Source organism: Schistocerca gregaria, chromosome 9 (genome assembly GCF_023897955.1).
Source record: "Schistocerca gregaria isolate iqSchGreg1 chromosome 9, iqSchGreg1.2, whole genome shotgun sequence".
NCBI lineage: Eukaryota > Metazoa > Arthropoda > Insecta > Orthoptera > Acrididae > Schistocerca > Schistocerca gregaria.
The window spans coordinates 159695893-159719966 of NC_064928.1; the positions used below are offsets into that span (position 1 = coordinate 159695893).

General features: G+C 39.4%; 1 protein-coding gene across 1 annotated transcript in view; it reads left to right on the top strand.

Annotated features, from left to right (window-relative positions):
* Positions 1–24074, top strand: part of LOC126291471 (zinc finger protein 845-like) — a 121661-nt gene that overhangs the window by 76126 nt on the left and 21461 nt on the right. Inside the window, exons 5-6 of the mRNA XM_049984982.1 lie at positions 15950–16081; positions 21878–22105. Coding sequence (XP_049840939.1) covers positions 15950–16081; positions 21878–22105 — 360 coding nt within the window. The remainder of the gene's footprint in view (positions 1–15949; positions 16082–21877; positions 22106–24074) is intronic.

Sequence of the window (24074 nt, forward strand, 5' to 3'; positions counted from 1 at the left end):
AACATAACATTAATAGTAATTCTTTGTGCTGACCATGAAGATACACTATGTTATCACAAGTATCCGGACACCCCCAAAACAAATGTTTTTCACATTAGGTGCATTGTGCTATCACTTACTGCCAGGTACTCCATATCAGTGACCTCAGTAGTCATTAGACATTGTGAGAGAGCAGAATGGGGCACTTCACAGAACTCACCGACGTCGAAACGTGGTCAGGCGATGGGGTGTCACTTGTGTCATACGTTTGTACGCTAGATTTCCACACTCCTAAACATCCCTAGGTCTACTGTTTCCAATGTGATAGGGAAGTAGAAATGTGAAGGGACACGTATAGCACAAAAGTGTACAGCCCGAACTCGTCACTTGACTGACAGAAACTGCTGACAGCTGAAGAGGGTCGTAATGCGTAATAGGCAGACATCTATCCAGACCTTCACACAGGAATTCCAAACTGCATCAGGATCCACTGCAAGTACTATGACAGTTAGGCAGGAGGGGTGAGAAAACCTTGATTTCATGGATGAGCGGCTGCTCATAAGCCACACACCATGCCGGTAAATGACAAATGACGTCTCACTTGGTGTAAGGATTGTAAACAGCGGAAAAACGTTGTGTGGAATGCCAAATCACAGTATACAATGTGGAAATCAGATGGTAGAGTGTGGGTATGGCGAATGCCTGGTGAATGTCATCTGCTAGCGTGTGTAGTGGTGCCAACAGTAAAATTCAGAGGCAGTAGTGTTATGGTGTGGCCGCGTTTTTCATGGAGGGGGCTTGCACTCCTTGTTGTTTTGCGTGGCACTATCACAGCACAGGCCTACATTGATGTTTTAAGCACCTTCTTGCTTCCCACTGCTGAAGAGCAATTCGAGGATGGTGATTGCATCTTTTAACACAATCAAGCACCTGTTCATAATGCACGGCCTATGGCGGAGTTGTTGCACGACAATAATGTCTGTGTAATGGACTGACCTGCACAGAGTCCTGATCTGAATCCTATAGAACATCTTTGGGATGTTTTGGAACTTCGTGCTGAAATGGAAAGATATTATTTTTATTATAAATTGCAATCATATATTCCTTAATTAGCATTTCCATTTCTTAATAGGCATAAAATATAATTAAAAGTTGGAAAAAAAGATAAACTACCTGCAAGATTCAAATGTATGTCTCCACAGTTACTGAACTAACATTCTATGCACTCAGCTCTTGGGAACTGTTTTAATAAGCTCAAAATATTTAGAACTTAACTGAGTTTTTTTTTTAATGAATCTGTTGTTAGAAGGGGGCTGTGGCAGTACATAATTTTGGCCAATTTAATTTCCACTATGATTTGGGCCACTGTTGGATTTTTTAATAATATCTCATCCCCCATTGAATGTGTGCCATGAACCACCTAGTACCAAAGTGGTGGTTACTGTGGCTCACAATATCTACAGATTAATCCTGCATCATGGTGTACATCAGGAGCAGTCAGTCACTAGAGCCTACTACTGCAATTTCTTGCAACATCACCTTTGTACACCAGGGAGAAGAAAGCAGCAGAATTTTCTAGCACTGCGTCCTTTCACCCTTCATGACAATGCATGATGCTACATGGCGAACGCCATGCAGTAGCTCCTGTCTACTTGGGGGAAGGCGGTACTGGACCGCCCACCATATTCAGTGCAATTATGACCTGTTTGCCAAAATGAAGGATCCTCTTTGTGGTGCAACCTAAAACAGAAGAGAAGACATCATACATGCCATAAATCTTTCCTTGTGAGACATCGACAGAGATGGACTGTGTACGACACCTTCCATCTGTATGGGAGAAGGTGATAGAGATTTGGGATGATTATATTGAGAGCATGTAAAGACATGGGAAGTGTCTTACAGTGAACTTTTGGAAAACAGGCAAAAACCAGCAGTTCACAGGAACTGTTATGATCTGTTGTCAAAGAAAGTGTTACTGTTGCATGACAATGTCAACCCGCACATAGCTCACCACACCATTGAAACTATTAACACTACATTAAGAAATTGGGTTTTGAGATGCAGGAACATCCTCCCTACAACCTAGATCTTGTTCCCACCAAGTTTCATTTAGCTGGGCTGCTCAAGTATGATCTACCAAGTTGTTGATTTTCTTCAAATGTGGAAGTGCATAAATTGGTATAAAAGTAGCTTTGCAACCAACTAAAATTCTCCTTAGTATAAATACACAAGCTTGCGGACCACTAGACCAAGTGCACTGAAAAACAAAGAGAATCTACTAAAAAATAATATACATGTTGAAGCACAACTTTTTTTATAAGTACATTGTAGAATTGACTCTCCCATATTATTTGTCTGGTGAGCTTATTCAGGTACCATATATTAGTTCTTTTGCAATTATTTCTGTTCTGCTTTCCATATTGTGTATCTATTATATGATCAACGTACAAAATCATCCAAGAAAAGATAAATACACTTACATAATATTAAAAATTAAATTACACCCCCCCCCCCCCCCCCCCCCCCATATTCCAACATAGATGAGGTCATCAGGTAGACTGTACAGGTGGCTGTCCACAAAAACAGAATATGTGAGAGGAAAAGCTTATGTTTAGGTCCTGTATGCAGGCTTGTAAGGTCACAAAATTGTTGATACTTAAGTTAATATTTCCTAATGAGACACTCACAGGCAATGCAAATTTAACCACACTTTTTAATTCACTTATTATAAAATATGTACATATTCTATTTTAAATGCACTATTATTTTAATATGTTTCATATTGCTGTTGGTGATGGCAGTGTCTTGAATTTTTTGTCCTTGGTGATCCAGAACTGAGCAAGGTGGCATTGTAGTTAGCACACTGGACTTGCATTCAGGAGGATGACTGTTCAAATCCACATCCGACCATCCAGATATAGATTTTCCGTGATTTCCCTAAACTGCACCAGGCCAGTGCTGGGATGGTACCTTTGAAACGAAACAGCTGATTTCCTCCCCCCACCCCCTCAAATATATTCTGAGCTTGTTCTCCATCTCTAATGACCTCAATGTCAACAGGAAATTAAACACTAATTATTCTTCCTTTTGTTTTTTTCTGTGGTGATCTGGAGTGTTTCCCCTGCATACCCTGGTGTTTTGATTCGCCCTCATAGCAATGAATCCATGTTTCATCATCAATGACTATCCTGGTCAAAAATGAGTTGCCTTTTATCTTGAAGCAGTTGAGTGTGCACTGGCACATGTGAACATGTTTCACTTTGAATTCTTCTGCCAGCTGCTTTGGTACCCATCACATAGAACCCTTCAGAAGCCAAGTTCATTGAGGATGATTTAATAGACAGAAGCATGACCTCTGTCCTAAGAAGACCCTTCTTATGCTGGTGCTACACAAAAGTGTAGATAATTTTTTACTCCCCAACATGATACCTTGGTATCACACAATATTTTTATGTTATCCTGCATTTTACATGTGCCACACCTTCTGCTGGGAGTTGCAAAGCCAAGTCAGATTTTATTTGTGTGTGTGATAGTAGAACCACTTCTCCGAGCCACTCTCAGCAGCTGGAGTCCGCACAGCCTCGACTCCTTTCAACTGACACAGCACTATTACCTATTACAAATGACAGAATACTTTTCATGGCAGAGGCTGCATAAATTACAAAAATGGTGCTTATTATTCCTTATTAGTAGGTTCTTGAATGCTTCTGGAATTTTCGCTAATGTCTGTCTCTGAGACATCTTCCCCTGAACTGAACTGTATGCTGCATTGTAATTGAAACAAACAGCTGTTGGTCCAGTTCACTCATACTGACCGCTGAAGTTGGTACAGAGGCATACTGAAAACAGTTCATCACCAGGAAAATAATTCATCAGACATTGAAAGCTTATGGCCCAATACATAAGAAACAACACTATTACTCTTATTACTATTTTCCTAAAAAAAATGTTCAGGGGTAAATATGTTTTGTAAAGTTTCAATACTGTTTCACTTATCAATGAGTTTATCACACATATCAATGAGTTTACATCATCTTCTGAACAAAAGCTTCCCTAGTTTTGCACAGCCACATGTTGTTGACGTAAAGAGAGCTCCTTACATGTGGTTTCAGAGTTAGGGCGATGTATGTGCAACTTGTAACACTCCTGCCTTGTGTCCTCAAAGATTAAGTTTAGATGAAATTCAACTGTAATTGCAAAAATTATGAGTTTCTTGTTGTTGTTGTTGTGGTCTTCAGTCCTGAGACTGGTTTGATGCAGCTCCGCATGCTACTCTATCCTGTGCAGGCTTCTTCATCTCCCAGTACCTACTGCAGCCTACACCCTTCTGAATCTGCTGAGTTTCTTGTAAAGTATTTAAAATTATACATGAGCAGGAAGCCAAACATTAACTATACTTATGTTTATGTACTGACTCTCTCAGCTTTGATTTTTGTCATTCTATTATTTTCAGGAAAGGCCTGGATTTTAATTATTTTGACTAAAACATGTGGAACAAGAAAGTGTTTTCAAATTTAATTCAACATCCAATGTTCATAATTTTTGTGTGTATTCACAATCTTCTCGATCATACATTATTTTAAACACATCTTTCCATCTTGCTTGCTCAGCCACAACTTTATACACTGCTAACCATACTATATCTGTCTTCTATGGTATACTTATAATTCTGCAAATAAAGTGAAGACCATGTGAAGTGTTATAAAAACAATAAATTTGTGAAAACAGAGCCACAGTGTAAAACATATCACAAGATAATAATAAAAATATCAAATCTCTTACAAGTAGCCAACACAATTTAACATATTTTTCACAGATGTTACAGCTAATATGATAAAATCGAACATGTAGTAGGTCACTGAACATCACCACTGTGGCACAAAATGAAGTAGCGAAGCACTAGAAACATTAAAATACTCCAGCTCTGCAGACATTGATGGTGCCCCTGCAACAATCTTAATAGAAGAGTACTATAAAACTAGTTGAAATACTTGTCACAGGAGGGATGGTCAATATTCAGCAATATGACAGAAACGATCATTCAAAGCAACAAAAGGCTGCTAAAAATGGTTTCTAAAATCCGTACCTTAAGAACTTTGCGCACTTGTTCAGCAGAAGAGATGTGTGTATAACTAGCAAAGATGAACAAGTACTCACAGTAGTATGTATTTTAGAGCACATTTTTACTAGACTTCTTTGCTTCAAATGGTTGTTCCTGTCCTATCCTTGGATACTGACCATACCTCCTGGGACTGCCTGTATAAAAAAGGTGGGAGAGATGATGTAAATAACTACAGGCTCATCATTATTCCTCTTGCATTTCAAATCAGAATAATTTACATATGTCAAATTTATGGGGTTTCAAAATAAAAGCAAACTCCTTTGTTATGAACAAAGTGGATTTAGAAATAAGAGGTCAACAACAACTACCTTTTATGAAAGCATTAATTTTATGCCACAGACGACTGAAATGAAACGGAAACCAAGAGGCACATTTATTGACTTTTCAAAAGCTTTTGACATCATAATAGTCTGCTGTCAAAGCTTGGAAAATATGGTATTTGTGGTATGTCCAACAGCTGGATCAGTTCCTTCCAGAGCAATCTTCAGCAAAAGGTGAGCATCAGGCACACTAATGTCAGTCTTGAAACCTTTTCTGAACATTTGTCAAAGTATAACCTAATCAAATATGGCACAGACCAAGGGTCAGTACTGGGATCACTTCTCTTCAGTCTGTACAATAATGACTTAAGCTTATAAAATCATCATTGATGCTCATAAAATCAACATATTTGCAGATGTGACATGACAATTCTGTTAAAATGTGAAAGTAAGGAAGAATTACAGCAATAATTAACTACCATCTGAACAGGTCTTAGAGGCCCAATAGTACTGACCAACCGCCATGTCATCCTCAGTTCACAGGCACACAGGATGGCGACATGGAGAGGCGTGTGGTCAGCAAACTGCTCTCCCGGCTGTTGCTAGTTTTTGTGACCAGAGCCACTAGTTCTCAATCGGGTAGCTCCTCAAATGACCTCACAAAGGTTGAGTGCGCTCCCCTTGCCAACAGTGCTGGGCAGACTTGGACACCCATCCAAGAGCTAACCAAGCCCATTTCCCTCTATCAACAATGAAGAAGGCATAACAGTACAACAACTAAATTCTTAAGATCTGATGGGAATTGGTATTACCACTGCAGCAAGGCTTTTGGCACAGTAATAATTAGATACAGTCATAAAACAGCTCAGCAACTGGGCACAAAACAATCTGCTTTTACTAAATAGTGAAAAAGCTGTCACATGAATTTTCACAATGTTCCGAACAAGGATATGTACATCCCATTTCTCTAACAATGAATAAGGTATAACAGTACAGCAACTAAATTCTTAGGATTATGACTCCAAAGCTATATAAAATGGAATAAGTATTTAGATTATCTTACCACAAAATTGAGCAAGACCTGCTGCCTCCTTTACTCACTAAAATGCTGATGTAGCGAAAAAACAGAAAAGAGTGTTATGATACCCATACTCATTCTCATCATAAATATGGGGTCACATTTTAAGCTAACTCTAAAGCACCCATCATCACATTCAAACTGCAAAAAAGGGCCATTACAATCGTGTATGGACGCACATCTAGAGATTCATATAAAGCTCTGTATTAGGTCTTTGGTTTTTCTCCTTCACCATGCATGTACATTGTGGGAACTCTTACATTTTTTAAAATAAGTGTAATAGGAAAGGACAGTAGACTGCAAAAAACTGTGATATTACGAGCAATTTACAAAACAAATCTAAAATTTACATATTACCCAAATCAGTACATCTGTGTGCCAAAACTGTACTTTCTGCATGCACACTAAATTTTATGAAAAAATTCTCACACGCATAAAAGAAAATACTGAGGTCAGAACCATTGGAAAATCTTTGGATCACTACTTGTAATCTGTTGAAGAATATTTAAATGTTTGAAATGCATTATTTGTAATTTTAAATATGTATGCATATAAATCACCTTCATCTGTGTAGATATTAATTGACTTGTCCAATGTCTTATAATAAGCTGCTTTTGTGCTATCCTCGAACTGAGTTACATCATCACCTCCTGCCAAAACTTTTGGCACACAGTATAACCAAAGATATGTGTTACTTACAAAGACTTATGTAAGTGAACAAATAATTACCATTCTAATCATTTCAATAATTTAATATTATGAACATTAATTTTGTAAAATAAAATTACTTTTATATCTTTTCTGTTCTGTGTTTTAATTATAAAACATAATTAAAAAGTTACTAATAGCTGGTTAGTATGGATATGAAAGAATCACACGCATTATTGTTACTTATGTATATTCTACTCTCAGAGTATATTTCTAATATTTTTATCTGAATTTTGTGTACAAAAGTGACAAACTAAACTTATCACTGCGACGTCACAATATGAAATGGAGAGACCGATACCCATTGAAATGAGTTCCTATACCTTAAACACATTACAAATTGCATTCCTCGCCTTGTGAATACAAGAACAGAATCACACTAACCGATAGTTACCTCAGTACTCTGAAGTCAAGAAATACCACAATGTCATCGACATGCATTTTGGCTGTCTTTTACCGTTCAAGCATGGGCATCTTTATTTCACACTGTAAAATATGTCTAGTGACAACACTACCTTACTCATGCCTGGTCAACTTCACCCTATTCTTGTTTCTGCCACAGAGCATTACTGTAGGGCAACCGTGTACAGACTTGCTAGTATTGTGGGCCACACCACTCACTATGACTATGTAATGGCCTCAAAAAAAAGCTGATATTTGTTCCATAAGTATCCATTTTATTTAACAAGTATAATTACAACAATGTATTTGTACAGAAACATTATCTCTGTCTAGTAGGAAATGAAAGATGAGCAAAAAAAATTGCAAGAGCGAATGATGAGGGGGCAGGCTGTATAATGAATTAATATGTATATTATTAATGTTGTAGATGACTTATACATCAGTTCGTTGACACACCCACACAGTTCTGTGTCTGCACATATTATAAAGTTCTACTTTTTACCTTTTATTCTTCTGGTGATTTCTTGTAAGGTCTATTATATCACCACTTCTTTCAATAGTTATTCCCTTGCTAGACGTGACATAGGCAAATCGGACATTACTATTGCTAAATCTTCTCGTTCCAGAACTTACACTGATTACAGTAATTGATAATGAATTAATTCATAAACCCACATATATTCCTCACTGTATATTTCACATATATATTACATAATAGATAGTAAAATCTTCTCATATAAATCAGTAAGCTCAAATCACTCACATCCTTTAAGTAGCACAAGACGAGAGACCACCTCAAAAAGGTAAAAAAAAAAAAAAAAAAAAAAAAAGAAAAAAGATTGTAAAATAACAAATTTTTAGAATGAGTCTCTCTTCCTTTCAAAAAATTTTAATTGCCTACTAAGTAACATCATAGCTGCCATTAGATCAGTGGTGGGTATTTTGGAATGAGACAAGGGAGAGGGGGGGTCCGATGGGGGCCGAACCACACAATAACTCTGGGTTCAGTGTGGGGCGGCAGTGGGGTGGATGGACTGCTGTGGCCTGTTGTGGAGTTGTGAGCCATTGAGGGCTATGGCGGGACAATGCCTCTCCATTGTTTCCAAGTCCCCGGTTCAATACAAACACAATAAATCAACAGTATATTCCTTTAATTAATACAAAGATAAAGTACAACAAAATTCCAGCTAAATAATTTATTATTACCCTATCACAACTCAAATTCAAAACTGCTTCTGCAAACTTTCCATGAATATGGGGCCAGCAGTCCCCTCTTGCAACATTTAGGCTTGAGAAAACACTCCATTATTTTATAATGTACTGTAAACCAGGTATACTTTACAAATTTTCAGATTGAAATTTGATTATCAGTAATGTATAACTCTGTGTTATTTATGGTAGTGTACATATGGACTGGAATGAAAGGATTATATACTAATTAGTACAATACATTTTATTAAATGCAGTGGAAGTAACGGAAAAATTGTAGGCAGTCAGAGTGAGCATGGCTCTCAGGACACCTTGACCAGCCTACACTTTCAACACAACCATCAACTATCATTTCATTTGTGGTCAATATTTCAATAACACAGTGAATCTTTGACCACCCAGAAATAAATACACTGATCTAAAGTTTTCTTAATTGCTTTATTTAGCCTCATAAAAGAAAAAAAATTGTAGTACTTAAACAGTGTGGTCCATCATGAAAATTATAAATACAATGAAATGTACTATATTAGGATGGAGTACCACACACGTAGCTCCAAATTTAGTTGAGCATCAGATCTATAGTTCAATCCATCGTAAAACCTAACTCCTCATTTCAAAACGTTCAGTGCAGTTAGAACTAAGGTTATCTGTTCTTAATGTATCAAATCAGTGTCTGGGATTTGTGGGCAAACTAACTTCATTCCTTGTTTCTGGAGATATTTGCTGTTACACGTTTCACCCAAATCACTGCCTGAAACACAATACCTTACAATTTGAGCAATGTATGACATTTGTTTTTCTTAGCTGTGGGCACACTATTACAAATGAGTCTTTATCTATATACCAATGGTTAACGTTTGTAGTCGTTAATCATTGGCATCAACACTGTCCTGTGAAATGTGTATCTGTAATGCTAATGTAACAATGACCAGTGGTCACAAACAGAGAAATCTCACACATAACCTCAGAAATCATAATACACTGGCACATATATACATGTGAACAAAAAACTAATCAGCGATCTGTTTTAAGAATTATCGGATTTTCAGGTAAATGATATTGGTGGATTTTGCATAACCAGATTTTAACGCACTTTTTCGTCTACATCTGTAAGTCATAACAGATACGCCAATAGCTGTGCAAGGGAAGGGCACTAGACGGCATCATCTAGTGTATACTGATGGAACATTCCACCTAACACCATATACTAAACACCCAACTGAGAGCCAAGGAAAAGCTGTAAAACTTTTAGTGCATGAGTGGTTAAAGTAACCACAGCAGTCAAAGTCTAACTGATCTACAGTAACTAAACTCCTGCTATGTCTCCCAGCCCAGGGAAATATCAGAGACCACACACTGAATGAAATTGTCCAGTTATCGACATGGACTGTCTGACACGTCTCTACAAGTACGGTGTAGCACTCATATCCATGTAACACGGCGAGAGAACAGTGGTCGTGAACAACCGGGACTGGAGACGAATGTCACATTTTCTCAGTGACAACCGATTTCAAACCTCACTGGAATTGCTGCTGTTAGTGAATGCTGGTCAATTTCAACCAGTTTCAAAGTACAAATTGCTAAGGGAACTACTTGCAATCAAGTTCGGAGTCTGGTATGTCAAGAAGACCATTGTTCAAAGCAGCAAATGAAGCTTCACATCATTAATGATTCGAACAACAGAAATTGGGGAGTAGGTGATTGGAGGCACATAATGAGATACAACAAGTTAAGATTGCCCGTTTTTGAGGCATCGAGAGTATTTGTGGCCCACAAGGCATTTAACCTGCACCACATGTAGAGTGTAGGTCAGGCCAGAGTTAGTTCCATGACCTTTTGGGGGGGTTCCATATCTGACTTGGACCCACTCATTCAGGTTGCTGTCAACATCAGTCAGAATGCTTATTACAACATTTTGGTGACCAAGTGTTGCCATTTCTTCAGCTGGGTCAGTACACAATTTTGTACCGTTTTTTCGAAGTTTAATAAACACAACAGATACACGTAACAGAGACTTCAGTCATCGATAATATATTATCATTCACTATTTACAGCACTCTGGCAACGCCGGGGTAGCTTTTCAATTATGCAACTGTAGAAATCACCCATTTTTTGAGGGAAGAACTTTTTGAGCCATATTCAGAGTGCATTTTCATCCAGAAAGAAAGCACCTTGAAGGTTGTTCGATAAAGTGTGGAAAATGTGAAAACGTGAGGGTGCATGATCAGGTGAGAAAAGTGGGTGCAGAATGACTACCTCGTCCAACTTGTGTATAGTATTTTTTGTCAGTCTAGCAGAATGCAGGCAGCCATTATTGTGGAATAGCATCACTTCAACGCAGTCTTCCTGGTCATTGTTCTTGGATTGCATCTAGAAGACATCTCAGTTGTTGACAATAAATGCCAGCAATGATGGTTACACCTTGTGGAAGCAATTTGTAGTACACCACACTAGCACTATCCCACCAGATGGAAAACATTTCCTTTTAAGGATGCGCACAGGCCTTTGTATGGAGAGTTGCTGCAATGTTTGGTCTTGACCATTCTTTTCTTTTCCCTACGTTAGCATAAAGACAACATTTTTTGTCACCAGTAACAATACAGGATAGGAATGGTCAGTGTTGTTCGAGCCAATTGATGACGAGCAAGCAGAGATGCATATTATGCCACCTGCTGATTTTTGTGATTTTGGCTTAGAGCGTGCGTACCCATACACCCAGTTTTTGATCCTCCCCCCGTGCATGCAAATGTTGCACAATGGAATAATTATCACAGTTTATCACAATAGCCAGTTCCCAAACAAAATATAATGATGTGAATTAAAATGTTTAAATGATCATCATCAAACCCTAAAAGTCTTCTTCAACATCAAGAATCAATGATGTCAAAATTATCCTTTTCTTGCTGTATTCTGTCCAGTGTCCCCATACATGACGTAAATGTTTATGGCTTCTTACGTTGCAATCACTCCCATACTGAACTCCAACAGAAGAATATGTTGCAATTTCTCCATTGGGCACTCTATTTTCTAGCATCTACAGCTCCACACTCTGTCTGCAGACAACAAAATGGTAATGTGTAAACTCAAATAAGAATAGCGAACTACAAATAAAAAATGAAAATTGATAAATAAACCGATAGCAACCAGAATACCAACATGCAAAACAAAAATGCTATGAACTTATGCATCAACCTAATACATCATCATACCGACTGTGCTATGGTCAGTCCCACCTTCCAATGTGATGACAACCGTGTGCACAGCAGCATTCATTTGTTGCCAGTTTCGTGAACACTCAGGCACCCTATTGCACCTTGCTTGGTCTGATGAGTCACCTAATCTCAGTTCCATCAAAAAGTCTGGGACTATTTGAATCATCAGGTGAAACACAGCAATTTTACATCTCAATTTGGACTCACCCCATTGCCAAATTCAGGCCATTGTCAAGGTGATGTTACATGGTATTAGCCTGCTGTCTCCTGAGGGACATTAATTTTATGTTTGTTGTACTTATGTTTAAATACAGTGCTTGACTAATATTCCAATCACATCCCACACCTCATCTAGAACCAACTATAAAGACACATGTCACCATAAATTAATGCCATTTAACTTGTACTATATTTACCTTGTTCTGTATTTCAATCGCACCAATCTGTATTACACCACACTTGATTTGAAACAGTTCACTTGAACCACTTATCACTTCATTCACACACCTGGCAATCTCACCTACATCAAGGACCACTTCAACACCATTACTTCAGTCGTACAGCTTCAGAACCATGATTACACAAACTCATACCACAGTCAACCCACTTCTGTCACACCATCACTACTTTTCTTTTTGAAGCTAACTAGACGAAGTGCATTGTATCATAATCAAACTGTCAATACAGAAAAACATACACCGAAACATTCCTTAATTAAAAGACTTCCTTGCATAACTTAACACATAGTGGAATGGTTTACAAGGCAGGGAATAAGCCAGGACTACAAGAAATGCAGTTCAATAAACTTTACCACCAGGTATAAACGTAAGGGTTTTTATTTAATTTCAAACACAACCAGTTTTGGTAATTCATTTTGCCATCTTCAGACCTCATATGCTTTTTTCAAATCATCGAGCTTATCATATAGAGCTTTAAAACTGGATATCGTGAATCCCAATTGTTGTGCAACTGAGTCATATGAAAGCATGGTTTCTTCAACAATTCTTTATTGAACATAATGAGAATTACACACATGAAAGAATGGTGTCTTATCTACAGACCCTATTCTTCCACGTAATTTCAGTCACATTCTATGGCCTTCCTCCAGTGTGAAGCACGGGTGTGTATGCCCTGTTGGTACCAATCCTTGTCCTGGTGGCAGAGCCAGTGTTTCTCTGTGTGAACTTCCTTTGCTCTTGACAGATAGATACAGTGCCGACTGCCGAGACCTAAAGCATCTGTCCTTGCAAATGACAACATCAGCTCACTGCAACATGTCAGGTGTAAGAGCCACAGATGGTCTCCCCGACTGCTGCAAATCGTGGAGCTCTACAACTGCCTTCTGATGACCTTGCCCTCCGTGCCCAGTGACTGACTGTACTTCTGTCAACAGAAGATGCTCCATAGACTTTGCACAAGCATATGTGAATATTCCCCACAGTTTCTTTCTCTTGTAATGTACACAACCTACAGATGCCATTTTAAAACTGTCCTACAGCTATGCTATCTGTCGGAAGTGAGGAAACTTGGCGCATTCATTCCGGAGACTTCAGATAATACAAACGTAATGTTTTGCATTCGTAGCATCATTTTCCTCTGAGAAAAAAGATGTGGTGCATTACTTTTTGGGTGACCCTCGTATAACAATACTACAAATCAATGCTGAATGGCAACACAGTCATTCTACACAATGCAGCAACAGCTGTAGGAAGAGAAATATCATAACAAAAACAATTTAGACAAGCTACTTAATGCTATGGAACTGCAGCAAAACTTAATTATTCATGAGAGGAACTGATTTTAAAACTATTACACAAATTGAAAGTGGATGGGGGAGAAAGAAAAGGAAAGGAATAACTGATATCAGCTGCATTGGGACTTTATGCCAAATCAGCAGCGATGAGTGAAAATGAAATGTGCATCCACACTGAAGATTGTGGATTCACTGCTCATTGAGGCAAATTTATTATATGAATGCACAGTGTCTGTCCTTTCAGACATGTCTGATTATATGGAGGACGCGGATGGAGGCTGCGGATAAGTGGCGCTATGTGGGAATGTGAGTTGTCCAGGCAGTGTGCTGAGATAGCCTGCAATAAACATCGTGTCTGGATGGGGCTATAGTTAATGCAACTGCCTAGTAAACAGGAGATCCCTGGTTTCAGTCCTGGTCTGGCACATATTTTCAATCATTACTGCCAGATCTGCATAAAGTCTCGATGCAGCTGATACCAACAGTTCCTCCCGTCCCCTCTCCTTTTTCCCCCTGTCATCATCAATTTATGCAGTATGCGTCACAGCTGCAGATTTCATGTGGTGTCTGTTCTTTCAGTCATTTCTTTCTATTCCTGTATTGGACTACTAAAACTCTTCATGTTCCACCCCTTCCACTAGGTGGCACAGGCTGGTTTATGGATGATTCAAAATATAGAAAGAGACATGAAGTTACATTGACTCACATATATTTAGAGTGCAGAACAGAGTTTACACAATTGTGTGTTAGATCACTTTTTATCTTCTTTATGTCTTGAAATTGTTTCAGATTGGCATCATTTCATTTCTAGTTTCACAGTTATGAACTTGGCTGTTAATTCCTGATGACTACAGAAAACACACACATTTGTAATACATAATCCTGTGTGAATCACGATATTAAGCTCCTTAAAAATATTGGCACATAAATTAGTTCCCCTTTAATAATCTCTGTTGTATTTGAAGGGTAAATTACTTTTCGGCAATGCTTTTGTTTCTGCAGAATTTCAAACAATGTTATGACTGATCTGAAAAATATGAAAGCAAACACTTTGTTCATATCATTATTTTCAGGAAATATATTTTATTGGGAAAACTCCATAAACAACTGTTCTTTTCATTTAAAGCAAATAGATTTAATGGAAATGGAAATGAGTGTTTGGCTTCATTGGCCGGGATGCCCCTTACGGGGCAGGTCCGGCTGCCTTGGTGCAGGTATTATTACATTCGATGCCACATTGAGCGACCTGCGGATGGGGATGAAATGATGATGAAGGCAATGCAACACCCAGTCCCTAACCGAAGAAAATCCCTAACACAGCCGGAATCGAATCCAGGCCCCTTAGGACGGCAGTCCGTCACGCTGACCAATCGGCTATTAGGGCAGACATAGGTTTCAGAAAAGTTATTTATGTTAAGTAATAGCTGTTACCCACGGTTGAACTTGCATATCAGTAGTTTTGTTACGATGAGTGAGTAAGCGAGGTACTGTACTTGCAACAACATTAGGTGCCCTCACATGTGTGTCTGTTTGGATAAGCATAGCTCACAATGTGCTCACCACTTCCCCCCACCCCCCTGAACACACTTTATGTCAGCATGTGCAGTGTTGCTGCCAAGCAGTGCATACAGAGGGGCACTGGCAGCAGTGTGCATCTATGCATTGTGCTACTAAAGTAGCTACACATTATGCAAAGTGTATATTCTACAACAGATAGTGTGAAAGCATGGATTAATCACAATGAAGATTGCATTCATTACTTTGAATCATATCACAAGCACACACTAACCAATAAAATCATTTTCACAAATATGATAAGATCAAAATCAAAAAACAGTAAATAGCTTTTAAAAACAGTAAATATTTTCCCATGATTCACATAATATTCTTCAAATCAATGAGTATTTTATACTTACACACTTTGTTCTCCTTCAGGGTTCAAGCTATATCCATACTAAATTTCATCGAAATCGGTTCAGTGGCTTAGTCATGAAAATGTAACGAGTATTTTCATATTTGTGATAGTACTATAGTATGGATAAACCTTTCCATTATATATTTTTTGTGATCTAATTTTGATTAAATAAAGCCCATATTCTGCCCTAGGCTACACTCAAGTTAGTTATGAAAATACATATTGCAGTTGCAGAGAAGTGTGTTCACACAGACAGACATGACAGTTTTCTTATTAGTATAGATATGTGACATATGACCACTTTGTTTTAGGTAGATGCAGTGGACCTGCCACCTACAGCAGCTGAAACAGAGACACAGAAACCAGCTCTATATCTGTGTGACAAATGTCCAAACGCATTTAAAACTGAAACAGAGTTCATCACACATGTGGAATCTCACAAGGTTTGGCATTAATTAACTGAATTGTAATTCCCTAATTCAGTTTTAACTTTGTAATGTTTTTATTTAAGTATAATGAAGCAGAGCACAAATAAGGAAATTAACTTTTGTAATAGTTTCCACTTCCGAAGAACATTACAACTGACAACTGTTGGGAAGCTTCCTAAGCTTGTGAAATATACATGTAGATTTACAAGACAGAGCAGGCCTGTGGACAATTTTTAATACACTTTACCACAAAAACTTCTTGTGAACATCTGCAGTCATCCTTAATAAGCAATAGTCTTCTTTCATTTGCTGTTCTTTCCTCCATGATCTCAGACTTCATCTCTGGAAATTATAATATGTATGAGTAGTGAAATAAATGGAAATACATATCCATTCATTCATTAAAACCACTATATTTCAGTATTTTCTCCAGCTGCTTTAAATGTGTCTGAATACTGTTGATGCAGAAGAAGAAAAGATACTTCAGAAAAATGACTGTCACAGTCCTCAGTTGTTTTCTCACAGTCTATGCCTTCTTTACATTCACATCTGATGTATTGGATACACAAGTTGACAATATCACAGTCTACTCTCTTAAATTATTGTTGTTGATATAACACTCTAGCCTATGTACTTAATTGTTATATTCAGTGTTCAATCTCACAGTTATTTACATGCCAAATGCCATTGTGAATACTTTTGTTATGAATACAACAACAGTTGTCTACAAGTGAAGTAATGGCTCTAATCTGCAGAAAAATTCTAATAGCTACATCACTTGCATATCGGTATGTACCAGCATAACTCGTGACTGTATCAGAATACTGTCCAGTCCTGATGACATTATATACTTGTATACTTACAAAGGAATGTGTGATCTTCAATGCTCAGAACAGCATGAAAATGTGTTTAGAATATGAATCGCACATCCCAAAAACAGTGGTATCATCCCGGAATGAGATTTTCACTCTGCAGCGGAGTGTGCGCTGATATGAAACTTCCTGACAGATTAAAACTGTGTGCCGGACTGAGACTCGGACTCGGGGCCTTTGCCTTAGCGAGCAAGTGCTCTACCACTTGCCCGCGAATTGCAAAGGTCCCGAGTCCGAGTCTCGGTCCGGCACACAGTTTTAATCTGTCAGGAAGTTTCAGTGGTATCAACCGTTGCATGTAAAACATGTTTTACTGTGAGACATTTGAATGATCACCTATGCAACATCTAAGAGAGAGACATCACTAATGTGGAGAAACAGAATATCGATACAATAGGATCAAAATTGTGTGTATTTCACTGTTATAACTTATTTTATTCCCCTCTGCTATCTGAAAAATAAACTTTTTTGCTGACCTGATAACACTGCACAGCCTTTCAGTCTGCAAAGTGCAGCTGTGGGATTTCAATGAACTGGTCAAGGCAAAGTGGAACAGGCAACATGCACACTAAAGCCACTTTTTTACATTCAATAACATTTTTGCATTCAAGCAGTCCAGTATCGAATGCCACACTAATTATATTTTATAACATTGATAGTGGCCTGCCTGAATGCACAAGGGATGTTGAATGTGAAAAAATGGGTTCAGTCAGGTGCACATATTGCTCCGTTCTATTTCGCTTTGAGTAATTCGTCGAAATCCCATGCTTATACTTTGAAGACTGACAAGCAACCCCTTGAGTATAAGGTGCAAAGGCCATTAGTGTTTACAGTATTCGGCGTCTCACGCATTGTCTTTCGTGCAACCACAATATTGTCTGCTAATGGCAACAAAAGCAAAGATTGCATTATACCTACAACAACAGTTGCCAAATGTGTGGTGTACAAGTGTGTGGAGAAGTACAATGATGATAATAGGTGCTTAAAAAGTGAAAGTAATACTGAACCAAGTGTCGAACCGTGTAGTTTACCATCCTTGTTGGACAGCAAGCCACATATCCCATCTCCAGTGAAATGTAGTAAAGGATAATTGTTGTCCAAGGAGCAGGAACACTAAATATAATTATGTGCATGGAAGATCATCTGCAGCTTAGTTTAAAAAAATTATGAACATATTTTGGATAATTCCACAGCAATATGACAGTGTATTGCATATGAAAAACTATGGATATTCAAAGGAAGACAAGGCACACGTGTTACAAGAACCGATGTTTATGTGTTTCAAGGATGCTTGATACAATACAATTTACAGGATGTGTGTGATAATGGAAGCAGTGGATGGTTGCATAAGTTCAAACAGCGCTACAGAATAAGAAGAAGTAAGACAATGAAATTTCAACGAGGTCTGCTAGCCAGAAAATTTCTAGATGAGATAAAAAAATTTGTTCCATCACTCAGTAAGGAGTTTGTTTCCAACTCTGACCAATCAGGATTTGAAGAGGAAATGCATATGAAAGAAACCCTGGAAACTAAAGGTACCAAGGGGGCTGTATCAAGATCACCGAACATCAATGCATTAATGCATTTGTCTACATTTATGCTTATACACTCCTGGAAATTGAAATAAGAACACCATGAATTCATTGTCCCAGGAAGGGGAAACTTTATTGACACATTCCTGGGGTCAGATACATCACATGATCACACTGACAGAACCACAGGCACATAGACACAGGCAACAGAGCATGCACAATGTCGGCACTAGTACAGTGTATATCCACCTTTCGCAGCAATGCAGGCTGCTATTCTCCCATGGAGACGATCGTAGAGATGCTGAATGTAGTCCTGTGGGACGGCTTGCCATGCCATTTCCACCTGGCGCCTCACTTGGACCAGCGTTCATGCTGGACGTGCAGACCGCGTGAGACGACGCTTCATCCAGTCCCAAACATGCTCAATGGGGGACAGATCCGGAGATCTTGCTGGCCAGGGTAGTTGACTTACACCTTCTAGAGCACGTTGGGTGACATGGGATACATGCGGACGTGCATTGTCCTGTTGGAACAGCAAGTTCCCTTGCCGGTCTAGGAATGGTAGAACAATGGGTTCGATGATGGTTTGGATGTACCGTGCACTATTCAGTGTCCCCTCGACGATCACCAGAGATGTACGGCCAGTGTAGGAGATCGCTCCCCACACCATGATGCCAGGTGTTGGCCCTGTGTGCCTCGGTCGTATGCAGTCCTGATTGTGGCGCTCACCTGCACGGCGCCAAACACGCGTACGACCATCATTGGCACCAAGGCAGAAGCGATTCTCATCGCTGAAGACGACACGTCTCCATTCGTCCCTCCATTCACGCCTGTCGCGACACCACTGGAGGTGGGCTGCACGATGTTGGGGCGTGAGCGGAAGACGGCCTAACGGTGTGCGGGACCGTAGCCCAGCTTCATGGAGACGGTTGCGAATGGTCCTCGCCGATACCCCAGGAGCAACAGTGTCCCTAATTTGCTGGGAAGTGGTGGTGCGGTCCCCTACGGCACTGCGTAGGATCCTACGGTCTTGGCGTGCATCCGTGCGTCGCTGCGGTCCGGTCCCAGGTCGACGGGCACGTGCACCTTCCGCCGACCACTGGCGACAACATTGATGTACTGTGGAGACCTCATGCCCCACGTGTTGAGCAATTCGGCGGTACGTCCACCCGGCCTCCCGCATGCCCACTCTTCGCCCTCGCTCAAAGTCCGTCAACTGCACATACGGTTCACGTCCACACTGTCGCGGCATGCTACCAGTGTTAAAGACTGCGATGGAGCTCCGTGTGCCACGGCAAACTGGCTGACACTGATGGCGGCGGTGCACAGATGCTGCGCAGCTAGCGCCATTCGACGGCCAACACCGCGGTTCCTGGTGTGTCCGCTGTGCCGTGCGTGTGATCATTGCTTGTACTGCCCTCTCGCAGTGTCTGGAGCAAGTATGGTGGGTCTGACACACCGGTGTCAATGTGTTCTATTTTCCATTTCCAGGAGTGTATTATAAGATGAACATCAACAAAAGCAAAACAAGGATAATGGACAGGTGATGCTGAATGAATCTGATTAGCAAATGAGGCCCTAAAAGTGGCAGATGAGTTTTGCTATTTGGGCAGCAAAACAACTGACAATGCTGAAATAAAGAGAATATACAAGGGGCGTTCAATAAGTAATGCAACACAATCTTTTTCTGAAATCAGTTTATTCGGGATTCCAATACATCTTATTATTCCCCACACTTTTGACTAAAAAACCCTATTTATCAACATAATCTCAGTTCTGTGTGACAGCCTTACATCACCTTACTGGGAGGGCCTGTATGATTGACATAAGAACCAATGTCTTGCTGCATCAGTAGCCTCCCCATCATCCACCTACTGGTTCCCATGGAGTGCATCCTTCATTGAGCCAAACAGATGGAAGCTCTTTATGGTGAGGAACCCAGTAGGCGAACACCAATAGCAACCCAACTGGTAGACAAGTGTGTCAGCACTACCACCGGAGATGTAATAATGGCTGATGGTATGTATTTCTACAACTGTTTGATTGTGATCCATTGACCACCTTGAATGGGAGTGTCCACATTTTTCAACACTGCAGAACTGAGATGTGTGTGGCCGGCCGCCATGTGGGAGACCAGACAGGTTTGTGCGACCGTGTTACAACGATGGCATACACCTCGCCCAATGACTCATCGTGCTTTTGTTCACTGCCAGGTCTCTGCAGGCATTCTGCAAGTGCCTATGAATATCTGTGGTGCTCTTGTTGTCTGCCAGAAGAGACTCAATGACAGCTCTTTGCTTGGAAAGCACCTCCATTACTCTTTGCTTGGAAAGCACCTCCATTACAGATGCCATTTTGAAGGCTACATATAGTGCTGCCACATGTCAGAACTTCAGGAAAACTAAAGTGGTTGAAGCGGGAGTATTCCACGATCTCCAACAAATTGACATTTTTTCTGACCAAAATTTGCTGACTGGGCAACAGCAAGAAAAGCATTTCTTAACACCTAGTATAAGTTTAATTGTAATTAAGTCTTTATTGTTGTAATTCAGAAGGATGTAGGTTGCAGTAGGTACTGTGAAATGAAGAAGCTTGCACAGGATAGCATGGAGACCTGCATCAAACCAGTCTCTGGACTGAAGACCACAACAACAATTGTAATTTGTTTGGAGTGTAGCCTTGAATGGATCTGAAATGTAGATGATAAGCAATTCAGACAAGAAGAGAATAGATGCTTCTGAAATGTTGGGCTACAGAAGAAATCGGAAGATTAGATGAGTACATTGAGTAACTAATGAGGAAGACCTCAATTGACTTGTAGAAAAAAAAAGTTATTGGATGTCTGGACCAAAATAAGGAATCAGTTGAAGGATGCATCCTGAGGGATCAAAGAATCATCAGTTTGGTAATGGAGGCAAGTATGGGAGTAAAAACTGTAGAGGGAGACCAAAGCATGAAAAAAATAAACTGGTTCACGTGAATGTAGGTTGCAGTAGTTATGCAAACATGAAGGGGCTTGCATACAATAGACTAGTGTTATGAAACAATGACAAACACTTCATTAGATATTGGATCTACCTGTCTAATCATCATTCTTCTGTAACACCACATTTTAAAAGCTTCTTTTTTTCTCTCCTTGCCTCCAACAGTTTATCATCTGTGTCTCACTTCTGCACAAGGCTTCACTTTTATGTATCTGGGAAGAGGTAGACACAGTCTCACACTGTAAACAGTTGACATAAACATAAGAAAGAAGAGCATTTAATGATTTATACAATTTCTTTACACCTAAGGTCTATGTTTTTTAAGTCAGTGTATGCATTGTAAGTTTTAAAAAAGGAATTAAGGTCAATTTTGTGTTTATTGGAGAAAAATACTAACGTTGTTTGAAATTTGCCTCTTTACAGGTTCGAAAAGCTCATCCGTGTGATAAGTGTGAGAAGTCTTTTAACCGGAAGTCGGAACTCAATGTGCACTCTCGAACGCACTGCGAAGTGAAGCCGTTCGCCTGCCACTTGTGCGAGAAGACATTTGCACAGAAGAACAACCTGCTGCGTCACCTGCGAACACACTCTGGCGAGAAGCCCTTCCCGTGTTCTCTGTGCAGCCGAACTTTCGCTCAGAAGGAGTTACTCGTAATGACAATTGATGATCTAATGTACTGCAGAAATATAACGAGTTTGCCACAAGCTAGGGCAATAACTTGATGAAGCTTCATTTTGCTTGTCACCTTATAAGTAGGTTTACATTAAGTAATTATTTAATTGTTCCAACTGTTATGAAAATAAGTCTTTATCATACATAAGGATTAATTTTAACAATATTATGAAAAGTATATATTGCTATTCACTACAAAGAAGAAAAGTTGAGTTGCAAACAGGTGTAATGAAAAGACTGCTAAACATTTCAGCTTTTGGACAGAATAAATCTTTCTTTCTTCGGAAATAGAAAATGCGCACACATTCACACAAACACTGCTGAAACACACATAACCACTGTCTCTGGCTGCTATGGCACACGTTGCAGTCTGCAGTCAGGCCACAGCAACTGGTGGTAAGCCGCGCGCGCGCGCGCGCGCGGGTGTGTGTGTGTGTGTGTGTGTGTGTGTGTGTGTGTGTGTGTGTGTGTGTGTGTGTGTGTGTGTGTGTGTTTGTGTGTTTGTGTGTTTTTCTGTTTCCTGAGAGGACTTTATTTGTCCAAAAGCTTAAATGTTTAGCAGTCTTTTGATTACGTGTGTCAGCAACACAAAGTTTCCTCTATGTGAAGAGTAACAATCTATCCTTTTGATAATACTGTTGTTATTCCATCTTGGACTTCCCATTGTCTAAGGATTAATTTTGTGCATCTGGGGCCTGGAAGTGATGACAGCAACCACTGTTCACCAAAGTTTTGAGCAATTTGAAGTGTCTTAAAAGAAGTCGTTTTCCTGAGGCAGTTTTTTAACTGAAATAAAGTTTATTTCATTAGAGGTTAGCTAATTTTAGTTGGCGAATAATGCAACCAGCTAACTTAGCCCATTTAGACATTTTCTAGCAATATCACACAAGAAATATGTTATATACTCCCATTCACAAAAAATAATAATAAAGTTGCAAATTGTGGAGACCAGATGAGCTTTAAAAAATATTGACGCTCTTTCAAGATATTGAGCAGTGCACTTCTCAAGAGTGACAGAAATTCATTTTGCTCTGAATGAATTTCTCCAAAGAAGTGAAAACAGTAAATGACAAAAATTGGAAAGTTGCTTGCAAAATTTATATGTAGCACTATATCGAAACAAAGTTCCTGGTAGAGGAAGAAATACCATGGTTCCTTGTTCTCCATAACAGCTGAGGAAACTGAAGATCATGGTGTCATGACAGTAAGCAGAAATATTAGTTTTATTCATAGCAGTTCTCAGAATTGATAAATAAGGTAAGGCCAGCTGTCCAGTGAGGTCACACATTAATTTTCTTGCAACAGTTGTCACAGTATCACACAAGTTTTCAGTTACAATAATTATAGCTGCACCAGAGAAATACATAGGAAACAGCACATGTACACAATAAATTATACAGTTCACTTGTTTAATTTCTGATTAGTTGTTTTGTTTTACCAATCTGTGCTTCCATGAAAGAGCCCTTCCTCCACTGAAATATTCACAGAAAACTTCTCAGACTATTTTTGCCCATTATGCATAATTTCTCCTCATGTGTTGCAAGCAAATCTATTGAAAGACATGCGAACTCTACATCTTCGAGCATTGACACGTTAGCTCTGAATGCAGAGTTCTAACTGACTTGTCCTGGCCGTAAATGTTGCACAATAATATTGTGCTGCCCTTGGCCTCACACTTCTGTGCAACATATTGACACAATGTTACATATGATGTGAGCCTGTAAGCTAAAATAGAGGGCATTTTAACAACTTTTAACATAATGTATGTATTTGGGCTGAAGCAGCGAGAGAAAATTTATGCCAAGGCCGGGTATCAAACCTGGGCCTCCAGCTGACTAGGCAGGTGCATTAGCCACTAAGCCACCTTGGCAGAGAGGTTCACACAACTGCATGGATTGCCCTGGCAAACCTCCCTCCTTGATCCAAGTTTTCACTGCCACCTTAGTC